Source organism: Neospora caninum, chromosome Ib (genome assembly GCF_000208865.1).
Source record: "Neospora caninum Liverpool complete genome, chromosome Ib".
NCBI lineage: Eukaryota > Apicomplexa > Conoidasida > Eucoccidiorida > Sarcocystidae > Neospora > Neospora caninum.
In genome coordinates, this window is record NC_018386.1 from 1,351,098 (window position 1) to 1,368,803 (window position 17,706).

General features: G+C 55.5%; 3 protein-coding genes across 3 annotated transcripts; 2 read left to right on the forward strand and 1 right to left on the reverse strand.

Annotated features, from left to right (window-relative positions):
- Positions 1 to 806: 806 nt before the first annotated feature.
- On the reverse strand, positions 807 to 8,567 carry NCLIV_004000 (conserved hypothetical protein; the record flags this gene model as incomplete). The annotated part of the gene is made up of 8 exons (XM_003879902.1): positions 807 to 883; positions 1,793 to 2,282; positions 2,691 to 3,330; positions 3,705 to 3,979; positions 4,396 to 5,143; positions 5,872 to 7,058; positions 7,418 to 7,509; positions 7,688 to 8,567. The coding sequence occupies 8 exons, from the start codon at positions 8,565 to 8,567 to the stop codon at positions 807 to 809; spliced, it is 4,389 nt and encodes a 1,462-aa protein (XP_003879951.1).
- A 2,210-nt stretch (positions 8,568 to 10,777) lies between these two features.
- Positions 10,778 to 11,386, forward strand: NCLIV_004010 (conserved hypothetical protein; the record flags this gene model as incomplete). The annotated part of the gene is made up of 1 exon (XM_003879903.1): positions 10,778 to 11,386. The coding sequence occupies one exon, from the start codon at positions 10,778 to 10,780 to the stop codon at positions 11,384 to 11,386; it is 609 nt and encodes a 202-aa protein (XP_003879952.1).
- A 3,356-nt stretch (positions 11,387 to 14,742) lies between these two features.
- NCLIV_004020 (tryptophan-rich antigen (Pv-fam-a), related) lies at positions 14,743 to 16,710 on the forward strand (the record flags this gene model as incomplete). Its single annotated transcript, XM_003879904.1, has 1 exon — positions 14,743 to 16,710. The coding sequence occupies one exon, from the start codon at positions 14,743 to 14,745 to the stop codon at positions 16,708 to 16,710; it is 1,968 nt and encodes a 655-aa protein (XP_003879953.1).
- Between the last annotated feature and the right edge of the window lie 996 nt (positions 16,711 to 17,706).

Genomic DNA, 17,706 nt, shown 5'->3' on the forward strand with positions numbered 1-17,706 from the left:
GGACGTGCGAATGCCATCGCCTGTGATGACGCTCACGAGCACCGGCATTGACTGAGTTGCGCGAGACAGTTCAAAAAGATATATTGGTCTTTTTTCGTGCCTAGTCTGAAGACCACGGGAGCCTGTAAATCAGAAAACGGTGTGTCAGGCTCAGCATTAAGTGGGCACATGGCGTGGCACTGTCATCTCTAGAATGGCCCGACGGACGTCGGTGTGTAGCTGCGGAAAGTGGGAGAAGACAGCCAACCGAATGATCTCGAACACGAGTGTACGAAGACATACGAGTACAATGCCTTCGATGAGGAACACTTCGTGGTCATATCTCCGACATCCAGTACAGACACCGGGCTGGCGCGCGTGGCAATTGTTGTCGTGGTCGGCCCGACAGACAAGAAAAGCTCTCTCTATTTCTTAGCGAATCTCGTAGCCCCTCTCTTCGTTGCTCCACGATTCAATGTTTCCCCAGTCGTGGAGTGTGTTCCCCGTCTATTGATTGCAATGGGGATACCAGCTACTTGCCTGCTGGCCCGGAGCGCAGTCATTACAACCGCAAGGCCTTCCTGGTGCGGAAACCGATGCAACTAGTAGCCACAGCATTAGCCCTACAGTCAGTCACTGCCAGTGGACGGTTCGTGCATGACGCCCTGCTCAACGCCGAGTGTCGTGATTGTGACGAGAAAATTTCAGGTTGTGCGACAATCTCAACCCAACATCACATCTAATTTTCTTCACACACACCCCAACAGTCAAAAGCAGGCTCTTTCCCCTTGCTCGTAGCTTGACAAGCAAACAGTGATGTGTTCCCTTTAGGTTTTGTCCCTCTGTGCCGAGAACGTTATCTCCTCTGTGTCAGCTAGAGACCTTAGCTGAGCTGCAGCAGTTCCTGAACGCACACACAGAGAGAGCAGCGGCCGCGCAAGCGAGCTGGACACTCTCGTCGCTGGTCTCATTGACGCAGTGTCAGCCAATCCCCATCGTGGGGAAACTTGAACCGCCTCTGCACGTGTGCCAGCCCCTGTTCGCTATCGACTCAACTAGCCACATGCATTTTCCGAAGGAATCTGATCATTTGCCAAGTCTCAGACAGCGACAGATATGTTCCCGAATCAGTCCGACTCCGCATGCGCCGCAGAAAACCTCCGGGAATACCCCCTCGGAATGCATTTCCGGGGGACCACGGTTTCAAGAGTCAAGCGCGATTCTAGCTGCCTGATGACGACGCTCGTGCAGATCAGATGTTATCAGTGCGCCTGTCTTTCACAGGTTCTCCGATAACGCACGCCTTTCGCCGGCTTCATCTTTTCCTTCTTTCCGAAAACGGTGGCAGGCGTCTGTCGAAGCCTCTGTATCTATTTCGATGCACGGACAGCGGGATATCGACAGTGTAGGTACACCCGAGGAAACGTGGGTAGGGAAACGCACCTTTGCCGCACAAGTCGACCGGAAACAGACCTCGTCTATGCTTCCTTCGCAGCACAGGTAGTGGACAGAGAGTCGCTGCGTGTCGTGACCTAAAGGAGGACGAAATAGGGAGAGAAAAACGGACCAAAATGACGCGATGACTGTCCCCCGCGGCACAAAAAAACTTGCACGGAAGCGCGCTCATGAATAGCTGGGCATGTGCAGGCTGGATTTGGATGCTTCGTGACGCCAAAAAACAGTTTTCTCGCACCAACCACCGACTCCTCAAATTGACGCAGAAACACGGACACCGACGATCAGTGTCGAACCTAGTGCTCTTTTTGTGCCCGCAGGCTCTTGACCTGTGCACAGTTGTCGCCTCGAGACTTACCGACACACCGAAAGCAGTTCTCCACCTGGCGCATATCTTCTCGAATAATAAAACATCCGTCCTCGTCATTAGGTCCGTCTTCGCAGTCGTGCATTTCTCTCCTGACGCACCGAACGATCTCTACTTTCTCTCGCTGTTCTTCACCCCCCACCTTTTCTTCTTTCCGTCCGCTTCGGCACTGCTTCGTATCCGTCTCCAAAGCTCCTTGCTGCTCTTGCCTCGGTTCGGTGGGCGCGCGCCCCTTCTCTCCCCCGTTTCCGTCGCACTCTCTTCCCTCCGCCTTTCCACAAGAAGCCGGGAGAGAGGTCCGAGTGTCGTCTCTGCTGGCCTCAGAAGACATCCGGCAGCCGCCCGAAGGCTCGAGCTTCGAGGGCCTCTCACCGAGAGACAGCGGCCTCGCCGGCGCCGCCAGCCAAATCAGGTCGGAGACATGTGCCAGCGTGTGGGGTCTCAAGTCAAATAAGATCGCGAGGTCTTCGACAAGCAAGGCCTGCAAAAGGAGAGAAAGATGCACTCGAGTGTCTTTCCGTCTCGAACGCGACACGCCAGAAGCGCATCCCGGCACCCCATCCATTCTACAAACACCGGAACGCGAACCTACGGAAAAGTATGCCCTTGTACGGGGACCCAAGAGAGAACTCCGGGAGAAACGGGGGAGAGGCGCCGCGCGTGCGGTGGAGACCGGCAAAGGTCGGACGAAACAGCCAGAGGAATGGAGAGCGAGTCGGCGTTCAGAAAAGCGTGCTTCTCAAAGACACACACCCAGCCAGAGGCACAGAGAGAACCGCAGAACTGTTTCCTTTATTCAATATTTATTTTTTGGCTCTGGATGCGGCTGTGTCTTACGAACGGGTTAGAAGCCGCGTCCTTTCCTCCGGGACATTCTCGCGAGACTTACCGGCACATCGGTCGGGTCTTCTTTGAGGAAGTCGTGGAGAACCTGCGCAGCTGTCTCTTTGGAGCTGCCGTAGGGAATAACGAAAATCATTTTCCCGAGTGCCGCCTGGAGAAAAGATGCTAACGACAAGTTGTCTGTCAGGCCTGACTTCCGGCTTTCTCCCTTGTCGGTCTCTCTTCGTTCCTGGCAAGCAGACTGCAAGCGGGCGTCTTGTCTCTGTCGAGCTCTCTGCTTTCCGGCTTCTCGAGGTACACACCGCGAGGCGACTGCGCACGCGAGGGGGTTGAGAATAACCACTTTCCGCGGATTCTTGCGGTCTGTGCCTCCAGCTGGTGTCGCTGTCTGGGATGCCGCAAACCCCCGGTGTGCTTCCTCGCGATCGCAGGCTGCCGTCGAAGCCGCTGTCTCCGCTCTGGCGCCTGCGGCGCGTATGCAGTCCCGAGTCTCTACTTCGTCGACGCCTGCGGCTCCTGCCACTGCTGCGAGTCCGCTGTCTCGCTTCGCCCTCGCTTCACCCGCGTTGGAGGCGACGCCGCCGTGAAGTCGGTCCCCCTCCCGGAACGGCGCGCGAGCGTCAGAGAGTCCGTTGCGTTGGGCGACAGACGGCGAGGTGAGCGGCGCTAGGAAGTCTCGAAGCCACCTGCGCGAGAACACAAGAGACAGAGAAAAAGCAGAAAAAAACCCGATCGAACCTCGCCACAGAGACAAAACGCCTACGAGGACACACTCGCTTTCTGCCTCTCCACGGATCTACGAGCCCTGCCTATACATCTGAACCCGCGATTGGAATCTTGCGCTTCCGATGATAGGCCACGAGGCAGCACGTGCAGTCAGGCACCTCCCGCGACACATCCACGCACGTGTATATACATGCTTTTAAGACAGTCAGGAGATGCACATGCACCTAAAACTGTGTGCACATGTTTCATTCTCCTCTGGGTTTTCCGTGTTCGAACTGCGGACGGCTTGGCACGTGAAAACCAGTCTTGCCGTTGCTGAATTCTTATCGCGCACCTGATCTTCTCGCCCTCGCAGGCCTCCTGTTCGCTCAGCTTCCAGTCGCATACACCGAGGGCTCCTCCGAGCCGCCGCAGATCCCAAGGACTGCAGTGTCTCCTCAGCAGTTTCTCGAGCCTTTTGCGCCCGTGCGGCGACGCGATGCCTGTGCACGCTCGGCAGTCGCCCTCGGGAGAAGACGGGGACAGAGCCTTTGGGAGAGACGTCTCGGAGAGCAAAGAAGAGAAACAAGGCGGGAGCGCCAGAGTCTCCGACAGGGCTATCGCCACGCGCTGAGAACACGCAAGCGACGGACAAAGAAATCACGGCTGCAACAATGAAGCACCTGCAAAAACAAGTCGGCCCGCAAATCAACCAGAGAACCGATCTAGCAAGACGGTCTCATGTAGAAACAAATGAATGGATGTGCGCCTGTAATCCTCTCTGCAAGCGTCCGCTATGACCCTCTCTTCTGAAGCATGTTTCCAACGAGATGTCGCAGGGCGATGTCCTCCTCGCACCACTGAGATCCCCTTTGCGAGGCAATGGCGTGATAATGGAGTGCCGAGCAAAGCGTTTGCACAGGCCAGCAAGAGTTTAAACACGCGCCGTGCTTCGCCAGTGAGGCGGGACTGCGCTTCTAATTCGTTCACTGCACGTTTGCGGAACGCTGTTTTTCGAGTGCTAAAAAACCGCCCGCTCCCCGCACCTCGAGCAGGCGTTTCTCTCCGCTTCTGTGCGCGTCGCGGTCGCCGTCTGCCTCGTCTTCGCTTGCGCATGCATCCCTCACGCTCGGCTGCTCAGCCTCGACTCCTGCACGTGGAAAGCCTGACCGAGGCACCAGCATGGGGTGTATGGCCACCATCAGCAGGTAGCGGACCATTTCTTGCGCAACTTTCGAAACTTTGTCCACGGCGTCTTGCTCGTCTTGCCTCTCTTTCTTCTCCGGCCCCGGTTTGGCCACAAACTGCGTCGCCGCGCAGCCTTTCGCCGCCGCTGGCGCTTCCGCTCGTCTTCGCTTCCGTCTGACTGGATCCGCTTGACCGTGAGACGAAGGCGCCTCGGTTTCCGCCTCGGAAGACGCTTCCTTGTCGGGCATGCCACACGAGAGGACCGCGTCGCAGAGAGCTCGGGACGCGCTCTGGTGACTGTGGGCGTACACCTCCACGTGGGCTCGGCTAGTGAAGGCCAGAAGGTGCACTTCCCCGTCGAGAGGCGGGAGCAGAGACAGCATGCATGCAGACCGCGCTCGCCGGAGCACCAGCGGAAACACGCATTCCCGCGCAAAAGGCAGAAAAGCTTCCGAGAGCCTCGGCCGCTTCTCTGTCCCCGAGGGAAGGGTGGATCTCCAGTACGCTGCGAATGCGCGGTCAACATCCACTGGAGAGGCGAAGAAGGCGGGAAGCAAGAGCGGCAGCAAAAGACGAAGCGAAGCGCGACACGCCGAGGGATCGGCGCTGCAAAGATCGGGTAAACAAGAGTCACAGAAAAGAGGGATCCACGAAGCGACTTCAGTAAGACGAAAGTCGACACCGGAGGTAAAGCAGAAACAGCGCCGCTGCGCATCGGGGGATCAACTCACACGCATATAACTATATCAATAAACAAAACATATAAATATATATAGTTAAGTAGGTAGATGTACAGAGGTATCTAAGTAATGTACACAAGCGAGTAAGTAGCTAGGTTGGCACATAACGTTGCGGATCTCCAGCGTTGACCGTTCGACAACAAGTGTCGATCTTGATGAGACTCGCTCCCACATGCGCTGGCGAGTCGAATCGCGCATGCACGTGTAGACGATTTTGAAGAAAAAGCGCATACATACTGAACGGGTCAGCAGGGAAAGCTGAAGAGTGCAGGATGGCTGAAAACTGATTTACAGAAACAGCCGGAAAGCACTTCTCTGGCTCGAACTGCCGGAAAACGACTAGCGAACTGCTCTCGGTGCTTCGCTGTCTCGACTTGCCAACCCCAGCGAGGGAAGAAAAACGGGAACGGGAAGGGACGACGACACGACTGAATAGCGGAGAAGGCGCGAAGCATACAAAAAGAGAGGTTCAGCGCAACTTTGGACCGCGGAAGGCCGCAAGCAGTCGTCCCGCGGGGTCTGGACGCGGTGTCTGTGCGTGCGCCATTCTTAGATAGCCGTCCACTTTTTCGCCACCTTTTCTCCCAGACCTACTTGGTGATCAGGAGCGTTTGCGGCCTCGTCCCTGCTGCGTCGTCCCCGTCCTCTCTCGCTTCTCTTGCTGTCTCTTCGTCAGCCGACAGTTCTTCTGTGCTCGTGCCTGGCGCGTTAACGCCTGTCGCGCTGTTTCCCTCCTGTGTCGCGCTGTCTCTCTCCTTCTTCTCTAGACGCCCAGCTCTTCTCTGAGACGAGGCGGCAGCGCAGAGGCGATCAACGACGCCCGCCAGAGAGTACAGGGGGCTGTCTTGCCGGCAGAGCAAGAAGTCGCGTGCCCTGCATGCACGGGAACAAACTGAGAGCCGGTGCGCGTCGCATGCAGACTTTGCAACTTCGTCTCGTTTCTCGGAAAGAGGCTCGACGAGGGGTCCGAACGGCGGTCGCACACCTGCCTGGTCCTGCGTCGCTCCAGAGGCGCGACTGGCGGCATCGTGGGGACACGTGTAGTTCACATCGCGTAGGTCGTACACACAAAGGTCCAGGCCGTCAAATTCTCGAATTGCGCTTTCAAGAAGGAGAGGATACTGAAGCAGTTCTTCATACGTTGCAAGCAAAACGTGAGGCGCAGACGCTTTGCTCTTTTCGCTTCTGCCATGAGACAGAAAAGCCGCTCCTTTGCCAGAATTGCAGCCCACGATGTTTCCACCGGTTTCGCATTCTCCGCCATTTTCTCTGGGGTCACATTCCTCCCCTTCGCCACCCTCGACTGCGTCGCCTCCCCCTGCAGCCTCCTCCGCGGTCGCTGCTCCGTTTCGCTCTCCGTCTCCCTCTGTGCAGTCCGCGGTTTGGGGGAAACCATTTGGGAAAACCGGTCGCTGCGTCGCGTGCGCGCCGTCTGTGTCGAGTGCTTCTCTCGCGGGCTCCGCCTCTGCGTGAGAACAGACACTCTCACACAGCGACGAGGCAGCCGTGGTGTGTCGCAGCAGAAGGCGGAGACGGAGCGACGGAGCCCACTTCCGGCAGACTCGCATCCATCTGCGCATGCGTGGCGGAAGCGAGGAAAGAGAGGAAGAGGCGGAACAAACCGAAGCCTGGCGGGAAGCGAACGGGAAGACGTTGTCACGGGAGCCGCCGTGGGCTGAACCGAAGTGCGCATTCGAGGAGACGACAAGCAACGAAGGCCGCCGGAAAGCACCCATCTGGTACACGAGCGACAGGAGCATCGCTGTCTGCACAGACGAACCCTGAAACGAGCAGAACCGAACGCGCGCGACAGACGAGACACAGAAAACCTTAGAACCGTCGACACCCGACGCGGGACACTGTCTCTGGGCTCCAGTTGAGGGACACAGCCCTCTGGACCGCCGAGAAAGAGCGCACACAGTGGTCGCGTGGAGTCTGTGTGCAAAACCTACCAAGACGCATCTGCAGATAGAAATACAGATGCAGAGACGCACACACATATGTCGATACGCGTGGTCATACCTTTACATATATATATATATATATAGAGAGAGAGAGAGAGAGGGAAGGAGATTGATGCGCACATGTCTGTACATGAATAAATGCCTTCTACGCATATGTATGAACTGTGTAGAATTACCATTCCTGGTTCATCTGCGAGAATGAATCCGCCGAGAGTTCCAGAGAGCGCTTTGTTCACGGAGCCGCAGAGAAGCGACATCCAGTGCAGACCTGCGAACGCGAGGGAGGACAGAGACACGAGCGTTTCTGCATTCCGGCCTCCTCTAACTGTTTCTCTGTCTCTCGATTTGCGCGGGTCCCTACTCGGGTGTATCGACGACAGGGCTGCGCGGGTTTCCCATCGAGCCAAAAGACGAGTCGGCACGCCTTTCGAGAGACGCATGCTGACCTGTTAGTTGATAGGGGAACATTTGAAGCCGAAAGAGATTGGCAATGGTGAGTTTGTCGACCTGCGGAGTGGAAATGTACGGAAATCGACTGCAGCAAAGTCTCAGGTGTCCTCGCAGTTTCCCAGTTCTCTCCCATTCTCGGCTGCATCGGCACTCGACACTCTTCACGACATCCGCGTTCGGATCCTCCGCAGCAATCGCCAGGTCGCCTCTCCTTTCTCCGCCTGCGCTCCTCGCCTCTTCGGAGGACGCGGCACTCCCCGTCTCCGTCCGGGAGGTTTGTGGGGAACTTCTCGCCTCTTCATTTTCGGCCGTCGCTTCGCTCTCTCTCTCGTGGACCGAGTTCTGTCTTGAGCGTCTCTCACGCTCCGCCGTTCGACTTCTCCCCTCCTTCCGTCCTGAGAGTTGCTGCACGAGCATCTCTGCGAGCGTCTGAGCAAAGGCGAGAGCCTCCTGGGCCGATTCGAGGCTGTCTTGGGCTTCGCCTGCTTCTTCGCTCTTGTGGGCAGTGGCTCCCGTCGCCTTCTCTCCCTGTCCTTCATTCTGGCGCATGTTGACCTCGGGAACGCCTTCGACTTCCCTCTCCGGGATCTGTGGGAGGCGAGGCGCAGCAGCGCCGCCTCGCGGGTTTCTCTCGCTTGCGAGTTTCTGGATGAGAGGGCGAGGCTTAAATCGGCCGTTCGCCGCGGGAGGCTCTCGCGCCTCGATACACCGCCGGAGGCAAGCTGCATCGCCCTTGTTTCCACTGTCTTGGAAAATGAGGTAAGAACCTCCGCCTCCCGGGCCTGGCTGGCGGTCGTGCGCGTCGTGGAAAAGCCGCCGAGGGTGGCGGGGGTGAAAAGAAAACGGAAGGTCGTGAGACCGCTCGGGAGTGTCCATAATCTCGTCAACCGAAAGGAAGCTTCCGTTGCAGGCCTAGGAACCACCTGCTGGTACACAACGCCTATACCTGCACTGATGTAGATTCAACCCTACACATGCTTATACATCCCCATTTAGTGTAACAAAGCACACGAAGATGGAAGTGTATGTACATGAACTTTTATGAAAATGAGTGGAAGGAGATTCTTTTACAGACTCGTGGAGGGGGCCTTTTCGCGTGGTGACGGCGTTCGACAGTGGGCTGTGTGTCATGCGAAACAGAATCGCTGGACACACATTCAGGGCTCCGTTCCTGGGTCTTCCGGGAGATAACCGACAACACCAGGAAAGTATAGATCTGTTTTCGGACTCAGACGCTGCGGAAAGAGTTCGAGGACAGCAGCTTAGGAATGTGAAAGCCTTGCTTCTCGGCCATGAAACTAGCGAGGCAGGCGAGAGGACGCCGAGAAGAAACCGGGCAACTTTGCGAGGAAAACTGTCTGCGAAACACACGAACACCAACAGATTGGTTTTCCGAGATCTCTCGCAGGTTCGGGCGAAAAAAAGAGAAATCGAAAAGTACACAATGCGTTCCAGGCAGGCTCTGCAGCCAGAACCAGCCGAGGATCGAGGATGGCGAGGGCGAGGAGAGGCGAAGAAAAGATGGGCGTTGCACCGGTCGTTCTTTGCTGTCGCGGCCCCCAAGACAGATCACCCGCCGTACGTCAGGTGGTTTGTCTTCTGACTCGAAAGAAAAGAACGGCAAACGAGGAACGCCGAAGAGAGGAACAGACCCTTGCATCCGCGCACACGTGTTCTTGCTTCTCTCGACGGTTGAAAAGGCTTTTTCCCGTCACTTCACGCCTTCTCTTCACAACGGAACAGCGGGCGTGTGCGCGCCAAAACAACACCCCCCGTGAGTTGTACATACACTGCGCATGCACGGAAAAGTGTTTTTCGGGTGCCGTTTGCGACAACGCCGGCCTGCTTTGCGATCCTTGTTGTTCTCTTGTGAGGCGTGAGGAGTCTCGAACTCGCACAAGGGTCTTGCTCCCTTTTCGTTCAATTCCGTTTTTGGTTTCGCCGGTTTTTCCGTCAGTCCGAGAGAATGGGGCGATGGGACTGAGCTCCGCATTTCCTCACTGTGCATGCATCCGATAACGCGTTCAAAACAATGGCGAAAGTCTGTCTTTGGCGTGACTGTGCGGCGCCGTAAATTTCTGAGTCAAGTCAATTCTGTCGGAAGGAAGTCAGGAAAACGACAGCAGGAATCTACCACTCCCCTACAGAGCACCTCAAACAGGCAACAGCCCTCCAGTCATTGTGTTGCTTCTGCGTGCGATTCCCTGGCATGTTTCTCGGTCGTTTCGCTTCTCGGATGAGAGCAAGCGTGGACATCTGCAGGTCATGTGCTGAGCAAAACTGTTTTCTTTTTTTGCGAAGAAACTCTCACAGATATACTTGTCTCCTCTTCTGGTGGAGATTCTCTTCCCTCCAAAAAGTGGTGTCTACGAACGACGAGAACCGTCTCTAAACTTGAGCACGACGCGTGCTGTTCGACATCCGAGCGAATCCCATTCAAAATCCAAAGCCGTTCATACACTCTATCTCTGCTCATGCACCCGAACACATATGACCATGTGACACACGTACATATAAAATCTTTGCATGAAAAAAACCTATATATATATATATATATATATGCGGGTACGTGGGTGTACATCTGTCGTGTGTCCCTGTCGCTCTCTTTCTCCCTCTCTATCCATATATATCCGTTCATGTGTTGTATTTTCTCATCTCGTGCATTTTTTGGTTTGCTGCAAACGTAAATCTACACTGTTTTTAAGATCGTGAGTGTCCATATTCCCGCAGTCCCGGACAGGCAGGCCGACGGGGTGTTTCTTGCTGGTGCGTGCTGAGCCTTCCCTATCGCGCGCGCCTCGTGTCCTCGAGCTCTCTTTTTCTGTCACTCGGTGCCTCCTCTCCAACGCCTTTTTGAACGAGCAAAATTTTTTCCACAGTTTTTTGCGCCGCTGCTTCTGACCGCCGCTCTGCGCGGAATCGCCCCCCCCCCCCCCCCCCCCCCCCCCTGTTCCGGTGTTGCTAAACACGTATCTGGAGAGAAACACGCAAACAAGAGACCGTTATATCTCGAGGCTCTTTGGGTACGCGAACGCCTTCACTTAGTCACTAGCTTCGATTCCTAGTGCCGTTTTGTCGGGAAAAAGATGACGCTGGAGGGGGAGGCCAAGGCGGAGTTTCCGAGGAGCGAGGTGGAGGGCTTGGGAGTGAAAGGCGGCGCAGAACTGCAGGCCTTTGGCGACTCGACGGACCACGATTCGCTCTCTGAGCGGTCTCGGGACGAGAGAGAGAGCCTCTTGTGTCACCCACCTGGCTCGGCCTCCACGATCGCTCTGTCTTCTTTGAGCCCGCGAGATTTTGAGAACACTTCGAAGGACAGCGAAACCACGTCTGAAGAGGGGCGTGTGGAGGATGCAGCGAGTGCGCCGCTGGGGGACGGCAGGCGTCCGGAAGAGCGCGAGAGCCTAGAGAAGGGCGGAGACTTTTCGCCGGATGTGGAAGGCGAGGCGCAGTCGCCCGTTGCAGCGGCGTGTCGCGCTGTGATCTCAGCGATGAAGCAAGACGAGTTTTTTGCAGAAGCGAGCAAACTGATTCGACGCGAGAGATTCAGATATCTGGAGGGAATCCGAATGATGAAGGAAGACCATTCCTACCTTGATTTGTCATTCGAAGACAATGGGACGCCGTCCAAGCTCGTCGCCCTCATGGATGCTCTCGCACAGGACAACTCGCGATGCGAAGGCTTCAACTCCTGACGGTTGTCTTTGGCCTCGCGTCTCGCGTTTTTTCTGACCACGGAGCGAACAGAGGACGAGTTTCTGCGGTGCGCGCAGGCGCGACGCACACTTTTTTCTGGGGGGGGGGGGGGGGGGGGGGCTCGACCAGACGAGCTTTCGACCGTCTGCGTTTCTTTGCGGTTCCCGGCACAGAGAGAAAAGGACGCAGCAGCGTTCTCGTGCTCTTTTGAATGTTTGTTTGCTGAAGTCGGCATTGCTGGTGCTGCCAAAAGAACGGCTTTCTTGCGATCAGGCGTCCGCCCGAGCCAAGCAGAAGGGACAAACGGTTCGTTCTCCGCACGGCGCAGAAAGGCTTTTGCAGCGCGTATGCGTTTTGCAAGCTGAAAACACGGAAACCAGAGGAAATAGGGAGCGTTCGTGGACCAAGCGAACGCGGCAATCGGCAGCTGGTATCCACGCCGCGTACCTGGTGGCGTTTTGCTGTTTGAAAATGTTTATCATGCGCGCGTCGAAAGTGCGGCAGAAGTCAAGTGCGTACCGACGTGAATAGTGCGAATCCATTGCGTGTGTTTTTGGCGTCAATTCACGTGTGCAGCAGAGCGTGCGTCCACTCGGTTTTGTGATGCAAATCAATGGAGGACGCCATTTCCTGTTTCCCCCTGTCTGCCGACAGCGGGAGGGGAAGGAAGAAAACGCAAACAGTGATGCACGCTGCACATAGCTTTGTTATGGAACGAGTATTTTTGTCGATTTGAACATTCCGTCGAGCTTGCGAGGTAGAGTTTTTTCAATGTAATCACTTTTCATGTGCAAAGAACGGGGCGGTGGACCTCCCTATACAGCCCGATCTGTGCGCTGCGAGTTCCTGTGTGTCCATCATCGGCGCCTTGGCTAAAGGTTCACAGTTTGTGGGCGCGCCCGTCGGACTTCACGATCTGTGGAGTTTCTGAGAGAGAACCATGGATCTTTTTTGGCGTCAAGAAGCAGGAACAAACTTGGTCCATAGGCTTTTTACCGCCCGATCTCGTTTTGCTTCCGTCCCCACTCCCCTCACGGCCTTCCCCTCATTTGCACAAGTCTATTTTCATTGGCGCGCTGCCGCAAGGGTACCAAACCGTAGCTAAGCGGCGGCAGCTACAGTGTGGTAAGCTATCGCGGTACCGCTAAACAGCGACTGTAACTTCTGCCCTACAGAGAAAGCCGGCCTTACAAGAACTTCAGCTCTTTCATTAATCCGCAAAGTTCGACATGAGTACTGAATTTCCAGGATAGCAGTGAACAAATGCTGGCGTCGGTTCTTCAGAAATAGAACGACTCCGAAACCCTGTGTTTCCAGCATAATAATGTGGCTGTACAATTGACGTAGAACAACAGTACGCCCCAATGTATACGAAGAAATTGTCTTCTAGGTTAGGTAGCGTATGCCTGCGTTCGTAGATTCTCAGTCGACGGCACGCACAACTCTGGTAGAGCCTTTTCTCATGTCTACACCATCTCTGCTAGCTCCCAGTAACAGTGTTGACCGTCAAGCGCTCAACACCCCTTGCAAAAACAGGTATGCCTCACGACAAAAATAGGCTACTAAACGAGCTTCCATCCAACGGATTTGTATATTCGAGTGCAAATCGGCCTCGCAGTACCAAATCCGCAACAGCTGACGTTGAAGAGCTTTCACCGCTTTCTCTGCTGGTAGGCCTCCTCGACGGAGTGTGCCTCAACAATCTCTTCTGTTGCCGATTTCTCGACCTAGCTACTCCGATACTCAGCCCCGCCAACCATTGCCAAGGACTGTTTCGGCTGCGTTACGCTTATACCAAGCAGAATGGTACCATACACGTATCTGTTTCCTCTGCTACACGGTTGATGTCTGCATGAGGCACGGTCGGCCAATGTAAGTTTGAGTTGAAACTGAAATCCACTGTTACCGTAGTAAAGCAGTAAACCATGGCACGTTTGTCTAACCGTGCCTCCACCGTAGCGATGTTGCCCGTGGCCAATCCCCTTCCCCCTTGGCACGGTTGCTGCACAGGTCGTCTCCAGTGTTGTCGCACTCCACTTGTGCAAAGTGGAGCACGTCCGTATTAGTCTCCTATCTTCCATGGCGTCGTTCACTGAACGCCGGTTCCCAGTCTACGTCAATGGAAGGCGTGCGGGAATTGGAACAAAAAGAGGCTCATTCATGCTGTGTTCCAACGGTCTCTTCACACCTCCCGGTACGCGGCAACCATGGCAGACTTGCCCCTGCGTGGCCTCTGCAGGTGCTCTCTGTGCTGTTCTTCAGTAACGTATCCGGTTCCCGGACCTTTCTGCACTGATATCTTAAGGGTTAAGCGGCTTTTAATCGCCCCGATATCGTCGCTTCTTGATGGATGTCCGCAGTGTCTCACCTCGAAACCGCGTGTTTGCGACATAGTTACGTTCAGCCGTTACCGGACCCTCGGCGCGGTGTATCACCAGTATGTGTGGCGTGAAACTGGTACATCGAAGAGCGACGCCTGCGACGAAACGCGTGAAACTGGAAAGGCATCCTCACCTGACATTTTCTGGAAAATAACGCACATTCCGGCGGCCCACGTGGCCGGAAGTGAGACGCCACACCAGAACTCGTCCGCTGGCCGCCTGAAACGATTGCAAAGGCTGAAGGCTGATTGAAGGCTTCTGCTGTGGATACCTTTCGATCCGTAGAGCAGCAATAGCGACTATGACTGGCATAGACAACTCGTACTCTGAAAGAAGGCTGCGAACCCATAGGAGCAAACGCTCGGACAGGCTGCGTGTACCTAAACTGCACACACACGCGCTCGCGGACACACGGACCACCGGCTCGGACCCTTCGGACGCAGTGGTTGCCGGGTGGTCAGTCTCGACCGCGCTCTTGGATCTGCCAAGCACGTAAGCTGCTATATTTTGTCTTTAGAAAAGGAAGCGGTGCAATCCATGCATCTGGACGCCAACTGGTCCTGGTTGGACACAGATTTCCGCGATTGTAGAGAGTGCATGGCAATATCGCACATCCCAGGGTTTTTTGCGTTCCTGCGCAAGCAGTCCTCCTCACAACCGCCTCTTAACCCCGGCCGTGCACTGAAGGCACTGACTTCGTTTTGAGAAACTGGACGACTGAGGGAGGGATGAGCGGAAAGCGGTGGGTGCGCCACTGCGGACCGGTCGTGCACTGGCAAAATTGCTGGGAGACAGGCTGCTTGTGTGCTGGTCTTTCCACGGCCGGTCCTCCGACCCGGTGAGCGTTTTGACAGGCCGAGGCAGTAACCATAACTAACCGTTCCGCATTCCGGACTGCTATTGTATTTGTGCGGTGACGCCGCTTGGAAGACTTAGCAAGTTCTTGTTCCTCGAGTCTGATCGAGAAAAGCATAATGAAGCTCTTCTCGGAGCTGGTGCTCGCAGGCCTCTCGTTTTTTGCTGCCCTCAATCTCGCGGGCACGAGCGCCGCACGTGCGGAACTACCGGAGATCGCTGTGCGTGAAGACAATGATTTTCTCTCAGTACCTGATGCACCCGCCACTTCATCCATGGCCAAACAACCCATGGATCTCCGTCAGCCACCGACCAGTCAGGCCCCGCCTCACCCGCAGGCTGCCAGGGCAAACAATTCCGCATCCGAAAGTTTTGGGACAGCTGCGGGAAGAGTCACCACGTCCGCTCCCAGGAGCACGAACGGTTTTACCGCAGAACCGGTGAATACAGTCGAGGCGGAGGAGGAGCCAAAACCTGCTGGCGCAAAGGGACCTGAGATCAAACCTGCGGGGGGAAAGGCAGAGGCGACGGAGCCTGTTGTGGGGAAGGAAGAAGCGCGGAAGAAATCTGCTGTAGGAGAGAAAGAGGAGGAGAAGAAATCTGCTGTAGGAAAGAAAGAAGAGGAGGAGGAGCCTGCTGTAGGAAATCAAGAGGAGGCGGAGACGAAACCGGCTGTAGGAAATCAAGAGGAGGAGAAACCGGGTGTACGGAAGGAGGAGGGGGAGAAGAAACCGGGTGTACGGAAGGAGGAGGAGGAGACACCGGGTGTACGGAAGGAGGAGGAGGAGAAACCAGGTGTACGGAAGGAGGAGGAGAAGAAGAAACCGGCTGTACGGGAGGAGGAGGAGAAGAAGAAACCGGCTGTACGGGAGGAGGAGGAGACGAAACCGGCTGTAGGAAATCAAGAGGAGGAGAAACCGGGTGTACGGAAGGAGGAGGAGGAGGAGAAACCGGGTGTACGGAAGGAGGAGGAGGAGGAGAAACCGGGTGTACGGGAGGAGGAGAAGAAGAAACCGGGTGTACGGAAGGAGGAGGAGGAGAAGAAACCGGCTGTACGGAAGGAGGAGGAGGAGAAGAAACCAGCAGTAGGAACGGAAGAGGCGGACAAGAAGCCTGCTGTAGGAGAGAGAGAGGAGAAGAAGAAACCGGCTTTAGGGAAGAAAGAGAAGAAGAGGAGGAAACCGGCTGTAGGCAAGAGAGAGGAGAAGAAGAAGAAACCGGCTTTAGGCAAGAGAGAGGACGAGAAGGAACCGGCTGTAGGCAAGAGAGAGGACGAGAAGGAACCGGCTGTGGGCAAGAAAGAGGACGAGAAGGAACCGGCTGTGGGCAAGAAAGAGGACGAGAAGGAACCGGCTGTAGGCAAGAAAGAGGACGAGAAGGAACCGGCTGTGGGCAAGAAAGAGGACGAGAAGGAACCGGCTGTAGGCAAGAAAGAGGACGAGAAGGAACCGGCTGTAGGCAAGAAAGAGGACGAGAAGGAACCGGCTGTAGGAAAGGAAGAGAAGCCTGCCGTAGGAAAGGAGAAGCCTTGTGCTGGGGACGTGGATTCGGAAATGTCGTTTGTTGACCGAATAGAGCAGGTTGTGCAGGCGGTGTTGGAGAAGCTTCTGATGGACACTACCGGGCTCCCGGCAGCGGAAGTGACAGAGGCAAGGCTTCTGGTGGCTGACTTGAAAGCCGTTGTCGACGCCGCCGAGGAGGTGCGCGTGTATGGCGAAGGATTTTTGAACGCGTCCGTTGCCATGTTAAAGGCAGCGAAACGTCTGAGAGCTGCTGATGAGCAACCGTCCCTGTCGAAGGACGAAGTTGTTTTTGTGGTTCGTCATTTCTTGATTACACAAGTGTATATGGAAGATAGATCCAGCTTGTTTCTTGAGGTCCTGGAGCACCTTGCAGACTTGCTGGCAACGGACCAAATCAAGACGGTGTTTGCAGAGGTGGAGGAGGGCATTTCGTGCAGCGAAGGGGTGGCGCGCGTTGCGGAGGAGCTCGTACCGCTCGTGAACAAGGCACGGGAACGCCGATACGATGATCTCTTTACTGTCACCTCGTGGTTCATGAACCGTATGGAGCACTTCAAATACTAAACAAGGACTGTGTGCATGCGAGCATTACGGCCCATACGCACACTGTTTATAGGAACTAACAGTTTTTTCACAAACGCTATTTCCGGATAGGTAAGAGGGGGAAACCGTGTGAACGTGTTCCGATTCGCGCCCCGTTTGTGTAGATTCGGGATAAGCTTGCGGCGCGGGGGTGACGTGTGAATTTCCTGCATGGGTGCCGTACAGGAATTGCGGTAGTATGACAATGTGCCTAAGGGGGTCGGTCAGTAAGGAAAGGCGTATGCTCCCAAAGGAACTGGTAGAGTAGGGCAACGGTTCCGGTGCACTGAAAGGTGAACCGCAAAGCTGGGTTTGCCGCCTACATGGAAATGTTGTTAGCGGATGCCGCCGTTCTCCATTCATGTCCATACCAGAAAAGGGCGGTTCTGGTTGGATCTGGGCCAGCCCGCAAGGTACCGCGAATCACGCTTGGGGGTAGCTTTCGCGACATGTGCACAGCCTGTAGAAGATGGATGCGCAGCTCACGAAAGCAGGGAACGCGTGAGCGGCTGAGGCATACTAAGCAGGGAAGCTAGACTGTTCGACAGAACGGACGAAAGATGTGAACCAAAAGTTAGGAGCTTGTTGCCGACAGAGTGGTTACAAGGTAGGCGATATGCCTCATCAAAGCACGAGGGTGGAGGGTAGACCGACCGGCAGGATGACGTGAATCAACGAAAATGGAGCACCAGAAGAAGGTCCGCGCGTTGAAGCGGTGACTACGTCAGCAGTGGCGCATCTGCAGATCAACTGGAGTCCATTCCTTCCGCAGAGAATCCCGGAGGGGGAGACAGGACGTGCAAGTAACGCGGATGTATAGTTTGTCAGCAACTGGGAGCATAGAGCGCTTATAGGAGGAAGTGAATCGGAATCGAAGATGCAAAGAGGGGATAGGGTTTTCATGGGTATTTGCGATGTTTCCGCCTATACAGCACCCGCGCAGTGACAGAGAAGAGGATGGGTCTCCGTGGAAGGGGG